The sequence below is a fragment of the Thermobia domestica genome, chromosome 7, assembly GCF_964235325.1.
Source record: "Thermobia domestica chromosome 7, izTheDome1.hap1.1, whole genome shotgun sequence".
NCBI lineage: Eukaryota > Metazoa > Arthropoda > Insecta > Zygentoma > Lepismatidae > Thermobia > Thermobia domestica.
Genome location: NC_137460.1, coordinates 234,362,411 through 234,387,209, shown reverse-complemented (window position 1 = coordinate 234,387,209; position 24,799 = coordinate 234,362,411). Strand labels below are relative to the sequence as shown.

Sequence of the window (24,799 nt, the reverse complement as noted above, 5' to 3'; positions counted from 1 at the left end):
ATTAACTCCAGTACTACAAAGTAGTTTATTTTCTTCCTTTGAATCAGAATTGTTCAATATCTCCTAACTGATAACGCATAGCAACACGAATGTATTTAATCGTACCGAAATTGAAATTTTACAATTTCTCATTAATATTCAATACATTCTGCTTTGACTGTCAATATATTTTATTTCAAATTGATCAAATGCACTATTATCGTTTCACATCTTCGTGTTTGACACTTTATAACACGGAATTCCTGAACCTTGTGGTGAGAGCTTCGGCACTCATCTTTGCTCTATGTGGTCTTGGGTTGTATCATCAAGCAAGTTAGATTCAAAGTCCGATGTTTCGTATAGTTCGCGTCTCACTTTAAGTACATTCTGTTTCTTATACAAGTTCATAAGGTGGCAATACATTATATAAGCATATATGAAGTGCCGTAACTAGGTAGGCAGCGCCACGGGGAACTCAGCCATAAGGGCCTCGAAAAAACTAGCAGGCTTACAAAATTTCTACTCTGAGAACTGAATAAGGGATAATATCTAAGAAATTGAAGAATTTAGTGCCATAATTTGAATAAATTTTCATGGATACTGCAGACCTATCTGTTTGTACGCAGGAAATATGTCGCTCCTCGGTAGCGACGAAATCAGCTTTGGAGACCCACTGAGTTATTGTTACTCAACTAAGTAGGACAAGACATTAATTTGTTTCCTTCCGGAAATATCTTCTTTTACACTTTATACTACTCTTCGTAGTAGTTTATGTGAAGTATAAAAGAAGTTTTAAAAATTATTATTATTATTATTATTTGCTCTGATTAACCATAGAATTTCAAGTATGCCATGCAGAGACGTAAGCAGAAAATTTATCGGGGGAGGGAATCCAAAGCTTTTCGCGGTAGGCCAAATTCAATAGGAGGAAAAAAAAGTATTTAAATGTGTATAATCGCCCCTAAAATTAGGGGTCGCGAACATGAGGTCACTCGACAAAAGCTCACCGGCAAAAGGTCAGCGGACAAAATCTAACCTATTTAATGCAAAGCGGACAAAAGTTAACCGAACATAAGCTCACCATAATAGCCAAATAGTATCAGCGATGTTGCTACAATTTACGTTAAAAATACGTTAAGATATGCAGTGCTTAGTAAATATGGTATATAATATAGGGTATACAGTTTATAATGAACATACGTTAAAATATCTAATATGTCTGTTTTTTTTCTCTGTCTGAAAGTATCTGACTCGGGATGTACTTGAACCTGAACCCACAAAGTGGGGGTGATGTATATATTTCCTGAAAGCTTGGGTCAATTAATATCAAAACCGGTTACCAAAATTAGGGGCAGCAATTTACTCATTTTTATTAAAATCTTTAAGCATGTCCATGAAGTCGGTAGTAACCCCGAAAAATGTGAAACGGTGAGACAGACATTAAAACATAAAAACATATCTTTAATTGTTTCAAATTGTACAAGGTATCAAAGTAAAATAAATTGTCTTAGGGTGTCTGAAAGGGTCCAAGATGGGGTCCAACTCAAAATGTTGAAATGGGAAAGGGGTTCAAGTTAAATATTTTTTCTAGAAAGTCGGTCGCAGCGACATAAACAGGTACCGTATAAGTTACGGCTGGAATTAGAACTTCTCATGTTTAGCAGGGAAGAGTCTGCGCGATTTCTTCCCAATTTCTCAGTCATTTCAAATTGGTTTAGTCACGACTTTTTCAATAAGTTTTGTCTTTCCAATTTTTACATAAACAACAACCACCCAGGGCCTTGTAGCAGTGAGAGGACGTAAACCTTTCTGGGGGTTACTAATTAGCACATGTTCATGCAATGACAATATGGTTGACATGTTAACAGGGCCGGATTTAGCATTTTGGCGTCCCTAGGCCAAATAATTTTTTCTGCCCCCTAGTCTGGTTAAAGTTACTTTCCTAAAAACCTTTATTAAAAAAATATATCAGGCCTATATGTTAATTGCTTAAACACCACTCCACGATGCAATTTTATCATTGCAATTTTTTTGAGGAATTTACTGGTTCTGGGCTTAACAAAACATTGGTGAACTTTACCAACAATTATTTGTTCCAATGAACTTCAAAATCAGAATGCTTTATTTAAAAAAAATATGTTAAGTTAGGGCTAATTATTTTTAATTCTAGATATTTTTTTTAATTTTTTTTCTCTCGGCTGTGCGCCCCCTGGGAGCTTGCGCCCATAGGCCCGGGCCTACCAGGCCTATTGGGAAATCCGGCCATGCATGTTAAAGAATTAACTTCAAGTTTAATCTCTTGGCATTCGAAACTTTTGAATTGGATCCCGTATGGAATCCTGCGGATGACCAAGGGACTTTTATTTCTTCTTGAGACATTCTAGTTTTTTACACCTGTCTCACCTTCTAAGATTAATTGGTTGTTGCCATAGACTTTTCAATGACGATTGTGTTGATATTTTTACCCAACGCCATTTTGCGTAGGCTTATCATCAAGAGTCAAAACTTGTTTTTTTTTTCCACTTATCATCAGCTTTTATACGATACTCAACTTGAACCCCTTTCCCATTTCAACATTTGAGGTGGGCCCCGATTGGGACCTTGGAATATATTTTTTTAACTTTGAATCACTATACTTTTAAAATAGCGACATATCCGTGTTTTTCTTTTAACACCTATCCCCCCGTTTCAGATTCATAAGAGTGGCCATAGACTTTGCAATGAGGATTGTGTTGATATTTTGACCCAGCGCTATTTTGCACAAAAATATCGTAGAGAGTCTAGACTTGATTTATCTTCTTTCATTTAACACCGGCTTTCATACGATATGCAAGTTGACCCCCCTTTTCATTAAAAAAAAAAGTAAGTGGGACCCCGTTTGGGACCCTGTGCGGACCTAAGAAAATTTATTTTAATTTGACACGTTGTACTTTTGAAATGATGAAAAATATGTTTTTCTGTTTTAATATCTGTCTTACCGCTTCAGATTTTTCGGAGTAGCAACGGAATTTACGTTCACGCTTAAAGATTTTAATAAAAATGAGTAAAGTGCTGAACCCAAGCGGAATGCATGAGACCTCCCCAATTTTGGTATCCGGTTTCGATCTTACCTTGACCCAAGTTTTCAGGAAATAAATACATCACCCTCACTTTGTGGGTTCAGGTTCAAGTACATCCCTAGTGAGTTATATTTCGTTTTGCTTTAGAAAAACGTATTATGTGTATGAAAGATATTAAAATCTAGAGTTTGACTAGTAGTAGGCCTAATTCAGTAGAAAATAGTGCTGCTAATGCTATATTTTTCTATATCAGCTGTCATATATCAGAATAAAATAATAAGGATGTTGCAGGGTTTTATATGTTAATGAGGAGCTTGTAATAAAATGCTCCGGATATTTAAATCAGGGTTTTGACTACTAATAGACCTAGTTCCTCAACAGAAAATAGGCTATATGACTAATGTCATATAGGAGTTATCAGACATCAGAACAAAATATTAAGAATGTTACAGAGTTCAAGTGTTAAGGCTGTCATCATACTTGCAGACCAATACTCATCAAATGAATCTCTTTCTTATTTACTAAAACAAGAACAACAACAACAACTTATGAACCAAAACGGAAGGAAAAAAAAGCGGAGTGTTAATAAATAGATATTAATAGTGCAAGAACGACTTCAGCACTAAGAAGCAAGACCTAAATACATCTGAGTATGATAAATTCGTAAAAAAAAAAAGTCACAAACCAGAATCACAACCGTGTTAGCAGCCAATTTTATTATGTAAGTAATCATGAAATCATTTTAATGCAGTGAGCAATTGTCCGGCCTATAAAAAAATTTGGTTCCAGAATATCCAGGGCCAAAATTAGGCCTACTTTTGCCCTTGCTCAGCACATAAAATTTGCAACATCCCTATTCTATTCTGTTATAGAAGTAAAGGAAAGGAACAATCATTATACAAATTAACACAACTACGTCATTTTAAGCAGTATAACAATCACTACTCATGTGTTTGGTATCTCTGAGATGGTTTGAAATAACAATTGTTGTAAATGGCATTATGATCATTTAAGTCTTTTGGATGCATCTACATGATGAGACGTAATATGTCAGGACGTTTCAGAAGTAAAGTCTTTAGAAAAAGTTAAATTTTCCATTTCTTGTAACTTCATTCCCTCATTCATTCGAAATACAGTACATGATCATACTCTTTGACATTAAGATACAATTGATGCGCATTACACAGTCCATACCATTTGAGTTATTAGCGATCTTGAAAATGCTGATGTTACCTATATTGTATTGCCCTTTGTTAGACTGACAGAATAATATATGTGGTATTGTGGTTTTATTTAATATTAAAATAGACTTAGGAAGTGCAATTTGCAACTTTATGTTGCGTTGGCAACAATGCTTGTTTATCTAGTGGTATTGCAGTTTATCTAGAAGAATTTCCCTTCAATATTCCACACAAGATGGTACAAAATTTAAGCATTTTTATATATATATATATATATATATATATATATATATATATATATATATATATATATATATATATTAAGCCTGCCAATGTCCTGTGAAAAATGAATGTCCGGAGTAATGTTCCCGGAAGTACGTTTTTTCGCGCTATCCTATCCAGTTGTTTTATGCGCTATCCTAGCCAGTTGTTTTAAGTTGGTCACAAAATTTATATCATGGAACACAAGGGGAACAAAACGAGCCCTGCGGGGCTTCTAACCCGTTCCTACTACTACTACTACTTATCTGCACAAAAAAAGTATTTGAGTATTATATTCATATTATTTTAATTTAAAAAGTGTTATAAAAATGTAAAAAAAAAATGTTTAAAAAATTCCTTGGGCTGGGTTTGAACTCACGCCAAAAGAGATTTTCGTTACTAGCATATAGCGCTAGCCCACCCGGCCACGAAGACCGACAACAATCCTTTGATTTCTGCTATTTGACTGCAACATGGCAATAAATGGATAACGCCAACCAATCAGAACTGTTTTTCGTTCCTACTTCCGGGAGCATTACTCTCCTGAGCTAGTCCTGTAAATTTAGTCGCGACAGGCAAATGTCTCGTATTTTAATTCCGTGCTATTTCTGCTATCAATATTAGCTTATTCGAAAAGTACACGTTTTCTTCCCATTTCAAGGAGAAGTACCTATTTCTGAAAGCAACGATGTTGAACTAAGAAGTTGACTGCAGAATTTTACAATACTACTTTTCCCATTGCACTTGGTGGAAAATCGGAAAGTCTCCAACGCTAAATATAAGCAAACATAAGATGGCTTCGAGTGCTTCTACATCTCCAAGCAGGCCCATATCCAAGTGGGGTCTAAGGAGGGCCGGCCCCCTACAATTTTCACGGTAGGCCTGCAAATGAACTAGAATATGGTTGGGTCGGGCCTCCTAACTTCAGTCGGGCTTCCCTACATTTTTGGGCTGGCTAACGGCCTGTGTTCAAGCACAGGGTAGATGAGTAACTTTCTCCCCAGCAAGAAATTAGATTAAGTTAACATGAATTATAAATAATATTTTTGAGAGGGTAAGGGCACAGAATTGCGCTTTGGTTTAGAGCTTAGAAATATGTAAATCCGGCCCTGACAATTAGACACGACGCAAGCAAAAAATCAGCTACATTTCCATAAAATTAAACTGACACAAGCAATTTTGGCAAATACAGCTATGTAAATAAATATTGGTAAAGGCGTGAAGAGTATTGAAGGTAGATTGTATCACTGATTTAAATAAAACGAGATTATTTGCATACTGTTTTCCTGTAAAGAATCTTAAGACGCTATCTTGAGTTTTTCAAGGCGCTTCTTTTGTAGTTAGATTGTAAATATCTTCGCTTCGTGCAAGTAATTGCACGGAACGAAGCACTGGCGTCTCTAGCATGTAAATTTTGGGGGGACATAAAAAAACTATTTAAATTGTACTACCTAACCCAAGCTATGTATTATCTTTGATTCCATTTGTTACTTTCCCGGACCCCCTGAGAACTCCGAACTCTGTTCTAATCGTTTCACAGCCTGAATATTATATTCCAAATACGGTCGTTAGTAAATAATTTAAATTAGAATAAAATATGGAATATTTTGTACTTCAAAATATTGGGAGGGACGCGTCCCCCTCGTTCCCCCGCCAGAGACGCCCATGGAACGAAGAGAGAAAATTAGTTATAGCTTAGGGAACTTTCGCCTATTATACTGTTGTTCATTGGATTGTTTTGTCAAGTTTATTTTTTTCATAGCTATATATATATAGCTGGAGAGAGAGAAGGTTACAGCAGCAGTAGAATCTTTTACGGGAAACTTGCACAGTTTGGAAACATTTGTGTTCTACTTGCAATGCGAAAAAATGATCATAAATTTATTTCGGGAGGGGCTTGAGCCAGATAGCCACCCCTAAATACGCCAATGTACATCAGCCAACCGTTCTCATATTATCTAACAGAGGAACGAAACAAATTTTGAGTAAAGGCAATGTTAATAGCTATTAATATTCGTCGAGACTGACCTAACGGTCGTGTCGGTTATATAAAATCTGTCTCGGTTATATAGATTCCATCTGGGTCTCATCTCGGTATATAAAAGTCCGTCTCGGTCTCAGTACCATCGCTAAGTACAAGTTCAATTCCACATGTCCCACGTTGAGCATAGGTAACCGTCAGTATCTTCCTTGGTTCATGAGGGGTATAAATTTGGCTCACACTCACTTATTCAAAAGAAAAAGGGTATGTAGAATGCAACTGGTTATAAATACGTATAAAAAATGTGGTAACCCTCCATAAGAGCATAAATACGTATATAAGTATCAAAATTAGGACTAAAGAATTATCTGGTTGGCTCACCCCACTATCAAGGATAAGTAACTGATAGTCAATTCCTATTAAAGAGGGTGAGATTCTCCTTCATAGGACCATAAGTATACATGTTACGCACAAGGGATGTTTGATTTGCGTATCCCAGCCCGTCAAAAGGAACCACAGGGGTACGTGACTGGTTCTCGAAACCTACGAAACAGCGAGGTACCCCTCCAAAAAAACTATAAACACCCATTCATGCGCATAGAACCATAAGAACGAATTTCAAAAAGGGTACATAACTGGCCTATCTCATTCATCAAAGGAACCATAGGGGTACGAATGCGGTCCTCAATATTTATGAAAAAGTGAGACCTCTCCATAGGTCTAAAACAAACATACATAACCATGGACTATAAAAAGCAAACTAAAAACTAAGGGGTAACTGATCCTTAATACCTATGAAAGAGAGTGACATCCACATCCATACGACCACAATCACCTATACGAAAGCATAGAATCATTAGCATCCATCTTAAAACAAAGGGATACATGGTCTACCCATCTCCTGGACATCAAAGGGAACCACAGGGATACGTAATTTGTCCTCGACTCCTATAGGGCCATATACATCCATACACACGCATAGGATCATAATCACCCATCTTAAAAACTTAGGGAGATCTTGATTAATTAAGCCGACCCATTCGAAGGAATCGTAGGGGCATATAACTACTTGTAAATACACACAAAGGAAAGTGAGATGCCGCTCCATGGGACCATGATTAAATATAAGGATGGAATCATAATCATCATATTTAAAAGGAAGGGTACATTATTCGCCATCCCCACCCATTTAGGGGAACCACAGAGGTATGTAACTGATCCTCAACACCTATGAAGACAATGGTTCTGGTCGGTAGGCCCATAAACACCCACATCAAAAGCAGAAATTTTTAATTTTTGGTATTTTTTATATCCAAAGGAATGAGATAGAACCCCTTATATTTTCAGAGGTGCACTTTGAGGAACCATAGACCTTTCCAAAATTAAAAAAAAACGACCTTGTGACATCACATCACGTGACCAGAGTCAATGATTTATAGATCATATGGCCCTATGACGTCAAATTACGTAACCGGAATCAGTGACCAGCGCACATGATCATGTGATTTCGTGTCATGCGATCAATGCCAATAACCCTGGTCATGTGACTGAATTCGACGTTGATTAGCTGAGGACTAATTTGGGCGAAAAAGGCTTAGTATCGCTACCAAGACGAAGCAAGAGGGTACTGATGAGGTAGATGATAATGGTGGACTGATGAAAGTGAAAGGGACAACCCCGGCAAAATCCAAGTCTCTCTATTTGTTTACCGCATAGCCCATTTGGCGAAAGCTCGGATCGAACCAGGGATTGGTGTTCTAAAATGTAGCGCTCTAATACAGATCCACAGCAAGACCAATTCTTATTGATATAACTGTTTATTTACGTCATGAAATTTTCATGCAAGTTAATGTTCTTAGTTTTGACTTTTAGTGTTTGGTGCAATTTATACTTGATTTCAAAATCATTGCGCGTATGTTTCGAAAGATTTCAGACTTGCCAATCTTAGAAATGGATTTCCAGTTAAATTAATAATAAAATACTGTATTTGTTGTTCTGTGCTTCTAAAAATATAAAGATTTCTCAATAGTGACCTTTTAACCGACTGTCCGAAACCCAGATACAACCACTTTAACGATTTGTGTAGCAGAGCATAACAGCCTGCGTACCAGCGAAGTTCTATTGGACTAGAACACCATCTTTGTAGTTTGGTGTTCCATTCAACAGTTTACTCCGGAACTAATGGTCACACATGCACGGAATAGATATCAGTGGAAAACTAAAGAAATGAAACCTTTACTTCCCACGGTTATGCCAGTTAGGCTAAAGAAGACGGTGATGATTAGAAGTGAATGAAAGTGGAAGGAAACGGGAGAACCCTGAGAAAGCCAACGATCACAGTGTTTGTCCACCACAAAATCCCCACGACGCGAGCTAGGATCGAACCAGGAATCCCAAGCAGCGGGTGGAAAACTAAAGTACTGTACAAAAAGTATAATGTCCATTTTTTGCAATATCTGCAATACTGATGCGTTCACGGCGAGAAAAATAAAGATATTTTTATTTTAACGTTTATAGAAATTGATTGTTTACTGTGGCAGCGTATGAAGTGCATATATGGCAATATGTAATTCAATCTAAAGCTTCTGTATGTCATTCATATAAATTTAATTTGAAAACTTTAAGTCCAGTCGTGTGGACGTAACAAGCATTCAAGTAACATGAGGGCCACTATTTTGAGCCTTGGCAACACTGATTGTAGTTAGGCGCCTTTTTTGTTTGCATAGAAACGTTTGCCATTGTTGTCCATAACGTACTTCAAATGTTTTGTCAATAGCTTTATTTGTGTTCTTTATGTTGCCTTGAAGATTGCGTGACAAAAGAAAAACTGAATTAACACGTGAACATTTTCGGGCGATGACTTACGATTTTCGACGTGGATTATCAAGACAAGAGTGCATCGATCAATTTATTTCCACATTTGGCAATGAAGCCCCACCCTATGTCACTGTGAAACGCCGGTATAACGATTTTACACGTGGCCGCCATTCGCTCACTGACGAGATTCGCGAAGGTCGTCCAAATTTAATTGTTATTCAAGAAAACATTGATGCTGAGCAAAACCTTATACTGCAAGATCGTCATGTGACATACTGTGAGATTGAGGGAACCCTAGGAATTAGTTCCACCAGCATAAATAAAATATTACATGATCATTTACCTGTGAGAAAGGTTTGTTCTCGCTGGATTCCACATAATTTGACAAACTCAAAAAGAAGATTGCGTCGATTGGTGCACACTATTTCTCAATAAATGCAATGTCGGTGTTTCAAAAGACATATAAGATTGTAACACGTGACGAATCATGGATATATGTATGCGAGACGGAAAGTAAACATCAGTAGATTGTATAGGCGTTTCAAGATGAACCAAATCCAAAATAAACTGTTCGCACTCGAAGCACATCAAAACAAATAGTCGCCTGTTTTTTCAGGAAAACTGGTCATGTGGCAACTGTGCCTTTAGAGAAAAGTAGAACGGTCAACTCTGAATGGTACACAACAATGTTTGCTGGAGGTGTTCTGTCAAATTCGAAAAACAAACAAGCACCTCGAATCATTCTTCATTAAGACAGTGCGAGCTCTCACACATCTTATCTAACAACCGACTATTTGAGCACTCAAAAATCGAATTGACGGTCATCCGATGTACAGTTCTGATTTGGCACCCAATGACTTTTTCTTGTTCCTGAATGTTAAGAATAAATTGTGTGGACCACGTTTTTTGTCGGCACAATTAGTCGTTGATGCTTTTAAAAACCATAGGACAGAGATGTCTAAAACAAATTTGTAAAAATGCTTTGACACGAACGCAAAAGTGTATTGATCATAAAGGAGAATATTTCGAAAAACAATCAATTTTCAATGACAAATTACTGTTTTTTCATTGTGTATAAATAGTGGCTCTCATAACTTGCGTTTCTTCAGCGCTTTAGCATTGAATTACCTGGAAATCATGACCAGAAACAGAAGACATGTTTTCATATTCAGCTTCAAACTACGTTTTGCAAGGTTAAAAATTAAGTTGACTGGAAACATAGTTTACAGTGTCCTCAATCCACATTTTTTAAATGTTAATTCTGTTGAAATGCATATCGAAGGAAAAAAGGGGAGTTAAATATGCGTGCCAGAATTACATACATACTCTGCAGATACTATGGAATTATTTCTTTTCCTTTTTCTTATAGAGAATTTTATTTTTTGTTGATCTTGCCTTTCTTCTTTTGAAAGGAATACTACTCTTTATATACGATCTTCGGCTTTTCCAACTCAAGCTGAAGGTCTTGAAACATTATCCCATATATTTTGAGAATTTACACAAATACAAACGTCATCTTCTACAGAATTGGAATTCAAAGTGTTTAATAAGCATCTCTTTCCCAGGTGATTCTAGTTTTGTTGTAGTATATGCTAGACTTTTCACTTAACCGGTCTCATTTTTTCCTTTCAAGCCGGCACAATTTTCTTTTTAGTCAAACTAAAATATAGAAATTTGTTATGAAGTACAAATAAAAATACAGAAATTGAGAGCACTCCTGAAGACACAAAAATACTATCATTTAAAACTATGTTTTCTGAGTTAAATATATATTTTTTATTCAAATATAGCCACACTGAGACACACCTACTGTATATGTTTAATCTCTCCATAAAACTGAAATCCATCTGCTTCTTCACAAGTTACCCAACGGATTTAATTTTCGTAAGAAGTTCCTGTCTCTGTTAAAGGATTATATTGCAGATTGTATGAAAAGTGTTGTTTTGCCACATGCGTCATCCAAATTTATACACATACATATGTATATATTTTGTTGTTTTTTATATTTTTTTACCTTCTTTCAGTGTAAAATTGACATAGATCTGTATCTGAAATACACATGAATAAATAAAACAATAAGGTACGTGGGTAGTTCAAGGTATGTTTCCCTAAGCTCTAAACATTTATTTTTTAAGATACAATTGTAAAATTTACACACATGTGTAGGTGGGTCCATCTTTATCTCTCAACATAATTTCCATTGAGATTCAGGTATTTATCTAACCGTTGTACCAATTTGTCCAAACCATTTGCGAAAAAAAAGCACTGGCTATTTAGCACTGTCCTCGACATTCCGCTTTACTTCATCTGTCTCGAAACGTACCATGGAATGCAGACTTTCACATCGGAAAAATATGGAAGTAACTCGGCGCAAAACTGAGACTGTATGGTAAGACGACCAGGGGTTGAAACCCTAATTCTTCAATATCGTGTCTCCTTTGCGTGCTGAGTGAGGGTAGGTGTTATCGTCAAGAAGAAGAGACCAGGTCGCTTATGTCGTATTGCATTTCCCTAAAGAAGGGTTCAGGTTCGACATAAGCGACCTAGTCTTCTATCAACTGGTGATAAGAAAGTTAAGGAAATGTGACGAGAATGCTAAATAGCCATAGCCCTGATGTTTTTGCAAAGAGTTTGGACAAATTGGTGCAACGCTGAGACAAATGCCTGAATCTCGATGGAAATTATGTTGAAAGATGAGGAAAAACCCACCTACACATGTATGTAATTTTTACAAATGTATCTTAAAAAATATTTTTTTTTTCACCTTGGGGAAACTTCTATCTTGAACGACCCACGTAATATAGCGAATTGTGATAATCAAAATTAGAACTAAATGGAACGAATAGCAGATCAAGGAAAATAATTACGAAAAACACTTCTATAGTAGTGAAAAGAAGTTATTCTTCATAATAGCAATGCATAGTTTGGAACATTTCGAAAAGAGAAAGGTACTCATCCACACGAGTGAGAAGATATTGTTTTGAACTAGTCAATTCTTTTTTATTCCTTTCTTTTCTCTAGACACTTTTGCCAACAGAAACATAATCTTGTTGTGTGTTTATATAAAGAAACTGAAATGTGTAACAATTTTTTTAAGGGACCAAAAAGAGATTGATCTTAAAAATATTAATTGCATGCTATACAATAATGGATTATATTTGACACTCCTTTTAAATTAAGTAGTAGGCAAAATGACTTATGTTTTGTTTTATAAAAATCAAATTACACACAAGAGTCTACAAGGCAGAAACTCCCTTTTTATTATATATTTTAAAGAAATCAAATTTGAGAAGACAAGTCCCCTGTATACACAGAACTGGGTGAAGTGCCCGTGTAATGACAAATAAACCTTCCAATTTGTGAAGTTGTTTCCCTAAACCACCTTACACTCTCACAGACTTATCACACGGTTTATAGAATTTGTTTCCAATGTGAAACCTAATTATGAAAAACGTACTGCCATAAATAAGTTTACACAATTCATATTATTTAATCAGTATAAAATTTACTTCTATATTTGGTTACATACTGCAATCAATGCGTTCTAACGCTTGTATGAATTAATGTATGTTTTTGTAAATTGCATTTTTGGAAGAACGTTTTTCCACAATGATGACACAGGTGTGGTTTGTCTCCTGTATGCATATAGGTATGCTTATTCAAATTACTTTTAAGAGCGAAAGTTTTGCCACAATACACACATGTATGTGGCTTCTCACCTGTATGCGTCAAAATATGTTTTCCCAAGTGCGACTTTTCACTGAATGACCTGCCACAGTCCTTGCACGTATACGACTTTTCTCCTGTATGTGTTAATGTATGTATCCTCAAAGCAGATTTTTGAGCAAATGACTTTCCACAATCATCACAAGAATGTGGTCGTTCACCTGTATGCGTTAATGTATGTTTCTTCAAGTTAGATTTATCGGCAAATGTTCGTCCGCAATAGTTGCATGAATAAGGTCTTTCTCCTGTATGCGTTAAAGAATGCTTCCTCATATCAGCTTTTTCAACGAACGTCTTACCGCAATCATGACAAGAATGCAATTTCTCACCTGTATGCTTTTGTCTGTGTTTAGTGAGAGAAGACTTTTGAACAAAGATCTTTCCACAGTACTCGCATGCATGTAGTTTTTCAACTGTATGTGTTAAGGTATGTTTCTTTAAATAGGACTTTTTACTAAAGGACTTACCACAGTTAGCACATGCATATGATTTATCACTTACAGGAATTGATGCATGCTCGTAAGTGAATGCTTTGTCACTCTGCAGTAAGAAATCACGGTTTTCTAAATTGTGATCTATAAAAAGACTTTGTGAAGCAACAATGTTTAAGTAAGTTGTGGTATTTGAACACCTGGTTGGAATAGTTGACCTGAAAGTTTTGAGAACAATTAATACAAAGATTATTGATCCACAAATAAATATATTGTGAGAGAGAACACCTTGGTCGTGGTGAAATAGTTTTGTGTAAGAAAAGTTTTGTCAAGCAGTTCATGATAATGGAGTTCCGGAGCTATTTGATCGGAAGGAGAATATACATTCTGACAGAAATAAAATATACAAATGCAAGTAAAATGTATGATGACTTACAAAAATATTTAGAACATATGAAACAGTAAACTGTTTAGATCTTGAATACTCAGAGATGGATTATATCCAAATACATACATGTTGAAAATAACGCAGTATTATTATGGTCGCAATACAAAACAGTTTCCATCGTTTTGCATGTGGAAATGAAAGGTGTTAAAGTTCGTAATTAGAGAAGGGATCCACAAAGCCCAATTAGCCTTTCTAAATATTATGTATTCAATTATTTTCGAAAACTGCTGCTGGACGAAAGCTTCATTATGAATATAAAAGATTTTAAGTCACATTCACAAGGACATTGTTGTCAAGCGCGATGGGCAATCATTTGTTCTAGAAGTTGAATAATGACTTATATGGAGATGGGACGACAATGAGACAAGCCATAACTACAGATAGCTGACTACGATGTATATTCAGGGAAAAATACAAAGGTTCCGCAAGGGATGTTCTCTCGCAATATGCTTGACACATTTATTTCTTGAAGGGCCCGTATGTTCAAATTTGCTAGATTAGTTTGGAAATTAACATCTTGGTAATATTTACACACTGGCCAAGATACAATACAAAGAACAACATTCCGAGGATAATGCTCCTCATATAATTCTTACAGATATTGAAACAACAAAGAAACCAGTGGATTTAAGTGCAATTTTGAGGAACTTCGTTATGTACGCCTTTATTGGGATTCTGTAACATAGCTTTCCTCAGTATGTATTAGCTTTATCTCTACATTGAGTCGTTTTGATTGAGCTTTAATTTGATCGACAAGGAATGTGATAACATGTGTCTAACGGCAAATAACTTTGAACGTAGGATAATTTAGGATATACGAAGAAAATGCATTTTTGTGTCGTCGTGACAAGTGATGAGTCCACCGTTACTTGCCTGAAACGAAGTGGGCATGAAGAAATTCAAGGTGACACTACTGAGATGTAACAATTGTGTTTTGGAGCTGGATGGGTATCATCAACTTGTGAAATTCATGCCGTGTGGGACCACTATAAATGTCACTACGTACCGTTAAACATATATGTTTAAAAACAGCGATTCGGAAATAGGCCAGTATTTCTATCCACAAACATCGTTCTGAATCATGACAATGTAACTCAGGATATAGCTTGCACCATATGCTATTTCCACAAGGATTCTGGCTGGCATGTTCTTTAAGATCTGGCGTACAGTAGAATCTTCCTCCCACCTATTACTTCTTTTTGCTCCCTTGAAATATCTTGGAGTACATACGTTTCGCACGCATGAAGATCTATGGTAATGTTTTGTCCCTGCACAAAAAGATTCAAATTTTACGAGATTGACATCACGAATGTCTGAAGTAAATGTATATGGAGACAATTCTGGAATTTATTTATCCAACTTTTCGGGTGAACAGTATGTATGTTTCTAATTAACTGACTAGGATTAAAATATTGTGAATTCCTACTTTCCGGTACTTTTTCCGTACGTAAAAAATGAAATATTTTCTTTTTTTAAAAAAAAGAAATTAATAAGATATTACAAAATGAAATCTTTAATTTTAATGTCCCACTTTATGCCTTTTAGGCTAAGGGGGATGGATGATTAAGGAAATGAATGATGATGTAATAATTGTTGGACTGGGAGCAAACGGGAGTACAGCGAGGAAGCCTACAAGCACGGTGTTGTCCACCACAGACTTACTTGGTAAAGGATCAAATCTGGGACTCCACGCACTAGAGACAACCGCTCTCCCAATGAGTCACCGTGGTAAATAGTAGATTAATTTTTCCTTTACATTAGAGGAGAGGAAGAAACTGCCCATGTTCAAAGATAGGAAAGAATTTCCCCAAATTTTTTTTAGAAAATACATTATTCATAATTATGCATTAGTGTCCAAGAGGTGGTAATTACACATTTAATGGATTTTATTATTTTATTTTCGCTGTTTTTGTATATTTTGCAATTTAATAAGAATATATCAGTAATTAATGATAAACGAAAACATTTATGTTCTGTAAATATTTTTTGGTAAAGTCCGCGATTTATGGACAAACGTGGCCCGCGTAGTGTAGGCAATAACATGCTCGCCTTTCGTGAGAGGTCAGTGTTCGATTTTTGTTGGACAATTGGTCAAGATAGGTGTAAAAGCTATTGACGCCAACGACCGGAATTGAGGTTCTCCTTACCCACATGAGGCAAATACCGAAATGTTATCTCTCATAATGATTTCAGGTCGCTTCCTTTCTTCGTTCTCAGCTCAGTGGGCAGTAATCACCGAGGAATATCATCCCTCATACATGACGGGGTAACATGATCACAGATGCTGAAAGGAATCTAATTTCTTATCCTTTATGGACAAATATTCGTATAGAAATTCAAAAATATGTACAAGATGTGAGAACTATGTGTTTATTAATAGAAATATGTACGGTGGTAATTAAACCGTACATATTACCTAAAATAAAGGCTTTTGTTTTCAATAGATTCTACAAAGATAAAGAAATAAATCAAATCTATGAATAAGTGGTGAAAATCTGAATTCGCAACATTCTATTCAGTTTACTGAGAATACTGTAGCCTTTGTTTCCTATTAGTAAACAACGAAATAGTTTTATGGTGTAAGGAAAGAGAAGATTCATTTCAATAGAAACGAAACCTCTTGATTGGATGCTAATCTTGCCGAATCGATCAATCTTGAAAATTTCGCAGCTCTTTAAGGTATGAAGTAAATAGCAGAGTACAACAAATTCGAACTTTTTTCTGACTTTTAATGAACCTATGTGATTTTAACTAAATGAGTAGTGCTAAATTCATTGGTGAAAACCAAAATGTTTCATCGCGTTTCATTTTTGTTGGACAAAACACAATACATTATGTTAGCATGTACTTCCTATCTAATATAGGTTACCAATGTATATAATACGAGTATTAACATTCAGTATTATACAAGCCGAGATTAAAATACTTTATTTGGTTATTTACGCTTGTATATACCCTCTGAAATCTCTCTAACGACTGACCGGCAACACTCAGCATGCATACATTCTGCTGATTTATACTGTAGCGCTTCTCAAATGTGGCAGTGTCCTGATCATACCGTGCTCCGTATATGTGATTTATGCACTAAATCTTTGAGAAAAGAAGCCCAGATATGAATGCGGAAAGTGTAATTTAAGTAACGATGCAGCGCATGAGTTGAGAACTTTGTATCATGTTATTAACAATAGCTTTATAATTTTTAGGTTCTGCACATTCAAGGAAACCTGAATATACCGATTTAAATTTCAGCAAAGATAGTTTCTCATTTACAGAGTATTTAGTTTTAGAGGCCCTCTCTGCCTGAGTGCCTTGTTCTATGAACCAACAAATATTCTTACTTTAATTTTTGCTTTACCTAAATCTGTGAGCTTCTTCTTGAAATGTTTGAAAGCTATGCTTTCCCTGTTAAATAGATCTAGTTTAACAAAAATCTTCAAACCAGCCTGGAATTAAAGCAGTGGCAGCAAAACACATATCTTGAGAATTTTCAATTGGTAAATGGGATAAGTTCTTGGTACCAAGCATGAACTATTGTTTTCTGCGTCAGTATTTACGGACGCACTGATTTGCTTAAAAAGATCATTGTGGGAAAATACACGTACTTAACCTCTTACCACACTATGCAATCCAGAGCCTAAAATCAAGTTGAGAGATGAATTTCACAGATGTTAATTCAACAATTCGTATCGGAGAATACTTCACATAGGTACAAAAAGTTGAGTTCAATTAACAATCCATGTTAAACACAGTAAAGTTGTGCAAATCCGCTGATAAAAGCCAAAACTAATATGGAGATATTAAGAGACCAGTTTTCTGCTATTATACGTTGTAATCGAATATTGGTTCGAAAAGATAGGACGAATTTTACTCAGTCTTTGAGAAAAAAAAGACGGTCGGAAGTTTAAAAATGAAGGCTAAGAAATGTAAACAGGGAAACATAACATTAGAAACGATAAATTTATACTCGAGTGAAAAAGATTTCCGAGCATTATGTACAAGCCATTTTTAAAATTTGAAGTTAAAATGTTAAGTCTCATCGAATTACAACTTTAAGAAAAGTAAATTTAAAAATATTGTTATTACACACTCAGACACACGTGCCCTGTTTGAATCAAATCCACCCATAGTACGGGGATTCCCTCAATCAAAAAATAACTGGTCATCATAACTTTCTACATTAAAAGTTTTTTATTTAGTTCTTTTTGCTACAGATATATTGATATATTTATATCTTGAGAACATAAAAAGTTCCTTAATTTCTATTTAAGCCGCGCCGAAAATTTTATTACTTGAAGTAGTTGAAATTGTAACAATTGCGTTACTTTTTCAAACGAAACCACACGAAGTGACGGGATTGTCCGTACTTTCGACGATTCCTATACTCAAAACCTCGTAAACAATTTTCCTATGTTTTCCAAAACAATTCTATAACACTTCTTGGTTCTTTCTCATACTCCATTTTGATCACAATTATATGTACAAAAAGTGTAGTATAATCATAAAATACACGAACAAATCCACACGCGGTGACATCTTTTCCCCATAAATATATTTCCACAACTGCTTATAGAAAATAGACAGCACTTTATATGTGACTAAACAATCAAAAGAGGAAGCTAGAGGGCGGCCCAGCTCCAGCGTAAAGCTAGTCTCAAAGCGTCACGTATTTTTTTCAGAACGGGAAACATCCGTCAATGCGTATGCTTGAGTGCTAAGGTTTAAATTTGTGTTTGGACTAACATAAGAAGTTTAGAAAAAAGGACGAAAAAAATTATGAACACACATTTTATAACAAAATATGGATATATTGAATATAAAAATAAAATTTTACCTTTCAATCTCATGATGATTTGTATCGTCATCCATATCTTCTATTGCGTTATTCGAAAAAGGAAGATATGGAGAAACATTGCATCCTTCTAGCTTATATTTGCCATCAACTTCAATTATATGCAAATTATCTTCATCAATTTGACACTCTGACTTCACTAAATCAGCTACACTGGAAGTCGAGGCACAACTTACACTATCATATACAGTCGGATTCCCATCTGTGAATACTGACGACAAGTCAATGTTTTTCACGTCTATTGGACCTTCCTCAGGAGAAGACTCAGGTTCGGTTTTAGAGAAAATCTGGGAACCCACAGAATCTGCTTCATATTTCCTTTCATAATTATCTTCCATTATTACAGTAAATTGTGGTATATAATCACAAAATGTTCAGTACATCATCTTGAATTTATTTCAATAGCTTGAAGTTTGTATCGAGGAGTTACGTAAAATTTAATTCCTGTTTCGCTTTAATAAAAAGATATTTCTCTCAAAAGAAAGACCTGGAAGAAAAATGATAAAACTTATTATTATTGTAATAAATTGAAACAGTTGAATAATTAATTTTTTTGTCAGCACTCTAAATGCGTAAATAGGATTTTCATCTCAGTTAATTGACTGTGATAATATGCAATTTCCTGCAAATTTCATACTAATTGAACTAATTCTTAATGGCAAATATCACGGTAATTCAACGAAATTAATTAATTTTAGCTTTTATAGGAACATTATCTTTCTGAATACTTTTAATGTATTGGACTTAATTTTACCTTTAACCAAGCAATACCTTATCCCATTTTCTAAAATAAAGTTGGTAATGGGAAGGATTATAAGGTTATTTTGAATTTTCACAATAAGAAGATCAAAATATTTATCCCAAGATTTTCCACATATTTCTTTACAAAAATCAACAATGAAAACAGGTTGCCTCCCATCCTAGTAATGAAAACATTTTTTTTTTTGTTTTTGGCACAGATGTAACGAAAAGAAAATGTAGGCAAAAGTGTTTACTGCAAACTGTCTTAGATGTTCCAAAGAGATACTAATTGTAAGAAAAAAGTCAGCGTTACCGTATTAGCGAATTAGAAAATACTATGAAAGCTTTCAGGGTTACAAACTGAATTTAATCTATTATCATCATCCATTCTCTTTTGCTCTTTCTTTTCCGACCGATTTTCCAATCAGTGAGAAGTTCAAATACTTAAGATCCCTTATATTATATTTAAGTAACCTTCCTTAAATTTTAAGCTACGTAATTTCCTTTTTATTCTGTATCTTTAATTGTACAGGCTATATCTTTGATTACCATTTTAGAATTTTTTTATATGTTTACCTCTAGTTGATATATATAACTTTAGGCAAAAATGTACACTTGACGAAAACTTATTTGGGCGGCGATTTTTAAATGTTCTTTAAAAGCTTTACAACACCCCTTGTTATTTGAATTTTGAAATATTTATCTTCTATTGCGTTACTTAAAGCAATGTTAGCTTCAGAACAAAATAGTGCCTTTTGATATGCAGAAAAATATTGTTGTATTTAAATAAACATGGATTCTAAAACACACAGAAAAAAGTCGAAACAATAAGAAGGATTTACAAAAATTTCAATAGTAAGAGATACAACTGAAGCGTACTTCTATAGATGTTTCGGCTTATTTCTTAGCCTGGATTCAATGCTTTTTAACCTGGTTTTAATTATGTTGGGTAATTCTCTTCCGTTACTTTTAGATTACAGTTTCTGATGTTATTATGAATCCACACTTTAGGGAGTCGTAAACCTATTAGCGTTTATTTTCTTTCTTTTTTGACGATTTCTCAAACGTTAGCTAGTTGAAGTTAAAACATGGCATGGTTACAAGGTTTGGAATGTACCGGAAGGATCCTTGATGTTGGCTTTAGAGCCTCTACCAACACACTAGATCCCAGATGAAAGTTATTGGATCGTTACGAGAAAAAATTAATATTTTAGAAGAGTTGAAGGAATTAGATGTTCACGATAATTTAAAGAATTAGGTGCTGAGGGTTAACTACGAGCTTAGAATATTGAAGACTGAAGGTCTATGAATATTTTGAGGATTATGTGTTCTATTAGAGATAGATATAATGAAATAAAAATACGTCCTATGGCTTATATACGGATATCGCTTTGTCGATTTCGTGGAGTAGCCTAATGTTAATATTGCATACGTGTCTGCCAATTACAGTTACTGGTTTAGAATTTTTGTAATGTGGGAAATCCTCTACAGCAAAGTTGTCAAAAAAAAAAAAAAAGTAATACGCGTTTAAAGTACAACAATGAAAAATTTATAGGAAATATTACGAACCAAAATAAAATGGATCTTTTAGCTATTGGTTATTGCTGAATAATTTGAGAGCAAATTCGTTATCTATCTAAATAATTACCAATTACGACAATACTTCCTTAGATTTATGTCTGATTGACTCATATTGTTTTCTGTGTTGCTTACCATGTGCCAGTTAAGAATGTTTTTATTTTTCTTGTTTTCTAAAAAAGAGAGAGAACATAGTAAATGCTTCTCGACTGTTAAAAAATAATACATAGTTTCTTCTTGTCTATTTTCATGTAGTCAAAAAATGTCAAAGATTTGGCTCATGAGTATTTTATTTTTTCTTTTTATTTCAGTTTCGTAGTATTGTCATTTTCTTCCTTCAGTTTAACTTTGTATCGTAGCTCCCTATGGTTCATAAGAATCTTCAATACATACAGCAACTCTTTAACGGCGTAATTACAAACATAATACTTTCGATAGAAACGTTTTTGAATTGTAACTAGTGTTCACTTATTTTTAACATGTAATATAACTAGAAACTACCCACACCCTACACTAGGTGACGGTGGAAATATTTTCTGACTTTCTCGCAATGGCAAAACCTTAGTAGATTGCTCAAACACGCCAGTGAAAGCCTGATACACTTGATGGGGGCCGCGCCGAAAGAACTAACATACTAACGAGGGATCCTTTTGATTTTGAGGTCGTAATAAAACGCAGTCCTTTGTGATGCTTCATGCATTTTCCTTGAAAAAGTATTGTGCTAAATACTGAATTGATTGGATCTTTGGATTGTTTTACAGGTCCTGAAAAATGGTAATTTGAATAAGGAAGGTCATTTCGTGATGGAGCAAATGGGGCCATTGCCCAAGCCACTCTCTCTAGTATATCCGCACCGTAGTAAGAAAGAATAACAACGTTTAGAAAAAAAATACTATTTCTAATTCAATTCTGGGAACTCAAAATATAGAAATGAAAAACTGACATTTGGAAGGGAATTTTACAAGCGTATACTCTTAATGTCGCCAAGTGTAGTCATGAGGCCTGCAATGGCTATATTAAGTATTTATCCTCTACGACAGCAGAAGTCTGTAAAATTCACGTGTACTACACATCAATTTGCATATTATTAAATTTTAAACCTATGTATCCTTCATTCAAAATAAGATACTACGTATCAAAGCGTTTGCATCGATGTTTTATTATGTTGTGTTAAGACGCGAATGATCGAACCGATCATTGTTGCTTCGAATGGTACAGCGCTGTTAATTGACTTTTTGTCTCTTATCGTATAACAATAATAATTTACCGCATTCTGCTCACCATGCGTATTACAGCTGCGTCTGACGTAAGCCCAATAATAATAATACACTTCTAAAGATTTCTAGAAGGATAATCAGAAGCGCGAAGATGGACCATATCTACTGAAAGTGAAGCAGCGAGGAAATTCAGAAATAATACTTAATGTTGAATTTGCTTCTATAAGTAGCAACAGTTCTTTTAAGGTTACGCCTTCTTGTGTAAGATCAACAATGTACAATGATTATAAAAATAGCATTCTTAATGAATAATTTTTCAATCTTTTAGGTATCATTTGCAAAACTAAATACTTCATAGTCCTAACAGTGCTAGTTACTGTAACCTAATAATATAGTTTAACTGTTTCCTATTGAATGAACAAGTTAGTTGCATTACGAGTCATTCCATGAAACTACAGTGGACTTGCAAATTATAAAATTTAACATTAAAAATGAAAGTGATAGTGATACAACTTCCAGCTGTAGTAAAGCAATATGATTGAAGGAACCTGTTCAGACATTGAATCTGTATCAATGAATCGGTATGAAAAAAAAATCATTATTTATTTTCTTTTTTCTAGGAAATCGGAACTGAAACAGGAAATTGTACAGATTTCAATAGCTTGCGAGGTTTCTAGGAAGATACGGGTGGAAAAATAATTCATATACAAAAACCGCTTCGTGCTACCTATTATCGCTTCCTCGTAGAGATCAGTGTAGAAATAAAAAATAGTAGATTTTTACCAGTTTTTATTTGAGTAATGGCACAGAAACAAATATTAAATACATTCTTGTGGACGCTACATCCACTTGGAGAAAGAATTTTCGCGGTTATCGGTTTGGTTTATGGTGATAAACGTTGAAACCGAGAATGGTTGATCTCCAGTACTTGTTTTAAATAGCATGTTAAGGGAGAAGATGGTGCCTATTTTTGAACACTAAGAAACAGCTTGTGCTTATCTCTTATACCTGTCAAGAGGCAAGATAGACGGACATAACTACTCTATAGGATTTCCTATAGTTGAGCACAGCATAGTTAGAATGTCTAAAAATGCAGAGTTGCTACTATACAGGAGTAAATTTGTTTTGATTTAGGTGGGTTTGAAACTATATGAATTGAACAAATAGTGTTTAGCGCCTACCAACTAATATATAGCATTGTTATGAAGTGGATTCTTATATTATTTTAATTATTACTGTCATTTAAAAGAAAAAAACCATTAAGTTGAATATCGCTACCATTGATAGGAAAGCCAAAAGTAAAATATTCATGCTGTAGATGGAATTCACAACTACATCATTGGAACGGCGATTTCATTTTATTTCACGCTATACAAATGGACGGAATGGCCCTGAAATTAGACATTATCGAAGAACAGCGGGAAATGAAGCGACCCGTTATTGAGTATCTGTACACAAAATAATGACTGTAAAAAGAATCTGTCTTGGAAAATGACGAATATTGAGGTACTGAAATCTTCTAGAAACATTGTGAAAAATTGGGATGGCGGTTCCGAAGTCCTGAGACATCAGTGAAAATTAATCTCGTTTTGATGCTTTTTCAATTCTACTGACTCACAAAAGATCTATAACATGGCATTGAAAACTCGAAGAGTAACTCTTGTGCACTGTAGAGACTACTGGCATTTTGTTTAACTGTGGATACAACACACTGTGACGAATTATTGGGCGTGAGGAAAACATCAGCCAGATAGGTTCCCAAGCTTCTGAATGCTGAACATAACCAGCAGCAAGTGCTAGCTTGTGAACATGTCCTTCAAATTTATGGATAATGAAAAAGCAAGTTTTAGTCAGGTGCGTGACTCAGGGTGAGATTTACATAAGTGCATTGACCATGAGAGACAACAAACTTGAAACTAGTGGAAACTTCTTTTTCTTCCTTTTAAAATATACTGTTTGCAATAAATTAAGCCAGCCTTTTATGACGCTCCTCGGGATTTTTGTAGCAGAACATCTATCAAAAGGTACTACGGATTTAGAGTACTATTCTAAACTATTATTGCGTTGGATGAAAAATAAATGGGACAACGCTGTGGAAAGCTTTCTGAAATCGTCATGACGCACTAAGATAATACAAGGATCAAAGGTGTAACAGAAAATTGCAAAGAAATTAAAAATGGCCTCACGAGATTCAGATTTTAAATATTTTTACTGTTGTTCAGAAGGCAAAAAGAATGAAGGAATAGTTCCAGCAGCAACGAAGTGTTTGTGGCAGCTTGTTACCCGCTCAACACTAAAACACCTTTTTATAGGAATCTTTTCTGATTCAATGCTAGAGGTACCATGAATTTAAAATAAATTATGTTCAAAAATAGAAAAATGAAAGTTTACATTATTAGTAAAAATAATAAAGATTCAATTATTTATTTTTTGTTACATTAAAAACTTGTCAATGACGCCGTTAGTAGACACACTCTCTCACAAACACACGCATTATATATACATATTATAATAGAAAAATTAAACCAAGA

The 24,799-nt window shown here is 34.8% G+C and overlaps 1 protein-coding gene across 2 annotated transcripts in view; it reads right to left on the bottom strand.

The window, feature by feature from the left end:
• Positions 1–12,515: 12,515 nt before the first annotated feature.
• Positions 12,516–24,799, bottom strand: part of LOC145690746 (uncharacterized) — a 39,187-nt gene continuing 26,903 nt past the window's right edge. For both annotated transcript variants that reach the window (XM_081765946.1, XM_081765947.1), the window contains exons 3-4: positions 18,715–19,219; positions 12,516–13,653 (exon numbers count right to left, since the gene is read on the bottom strand). In XM_081765946.1, coding sequence (XP_081622072.1) covers positions 12,813–13,653; positions 18,715–19,070 — 1,197 coding nt within the window. In that variant the 5' untranslated portion in view covers positions 19,071–19,219 and the 3' untranslated portion in view covers positions 12,516–12,812. The remainder of the gene's footprint in view (positions 13,654–18,714; positions 19,220–24,799) is intronic.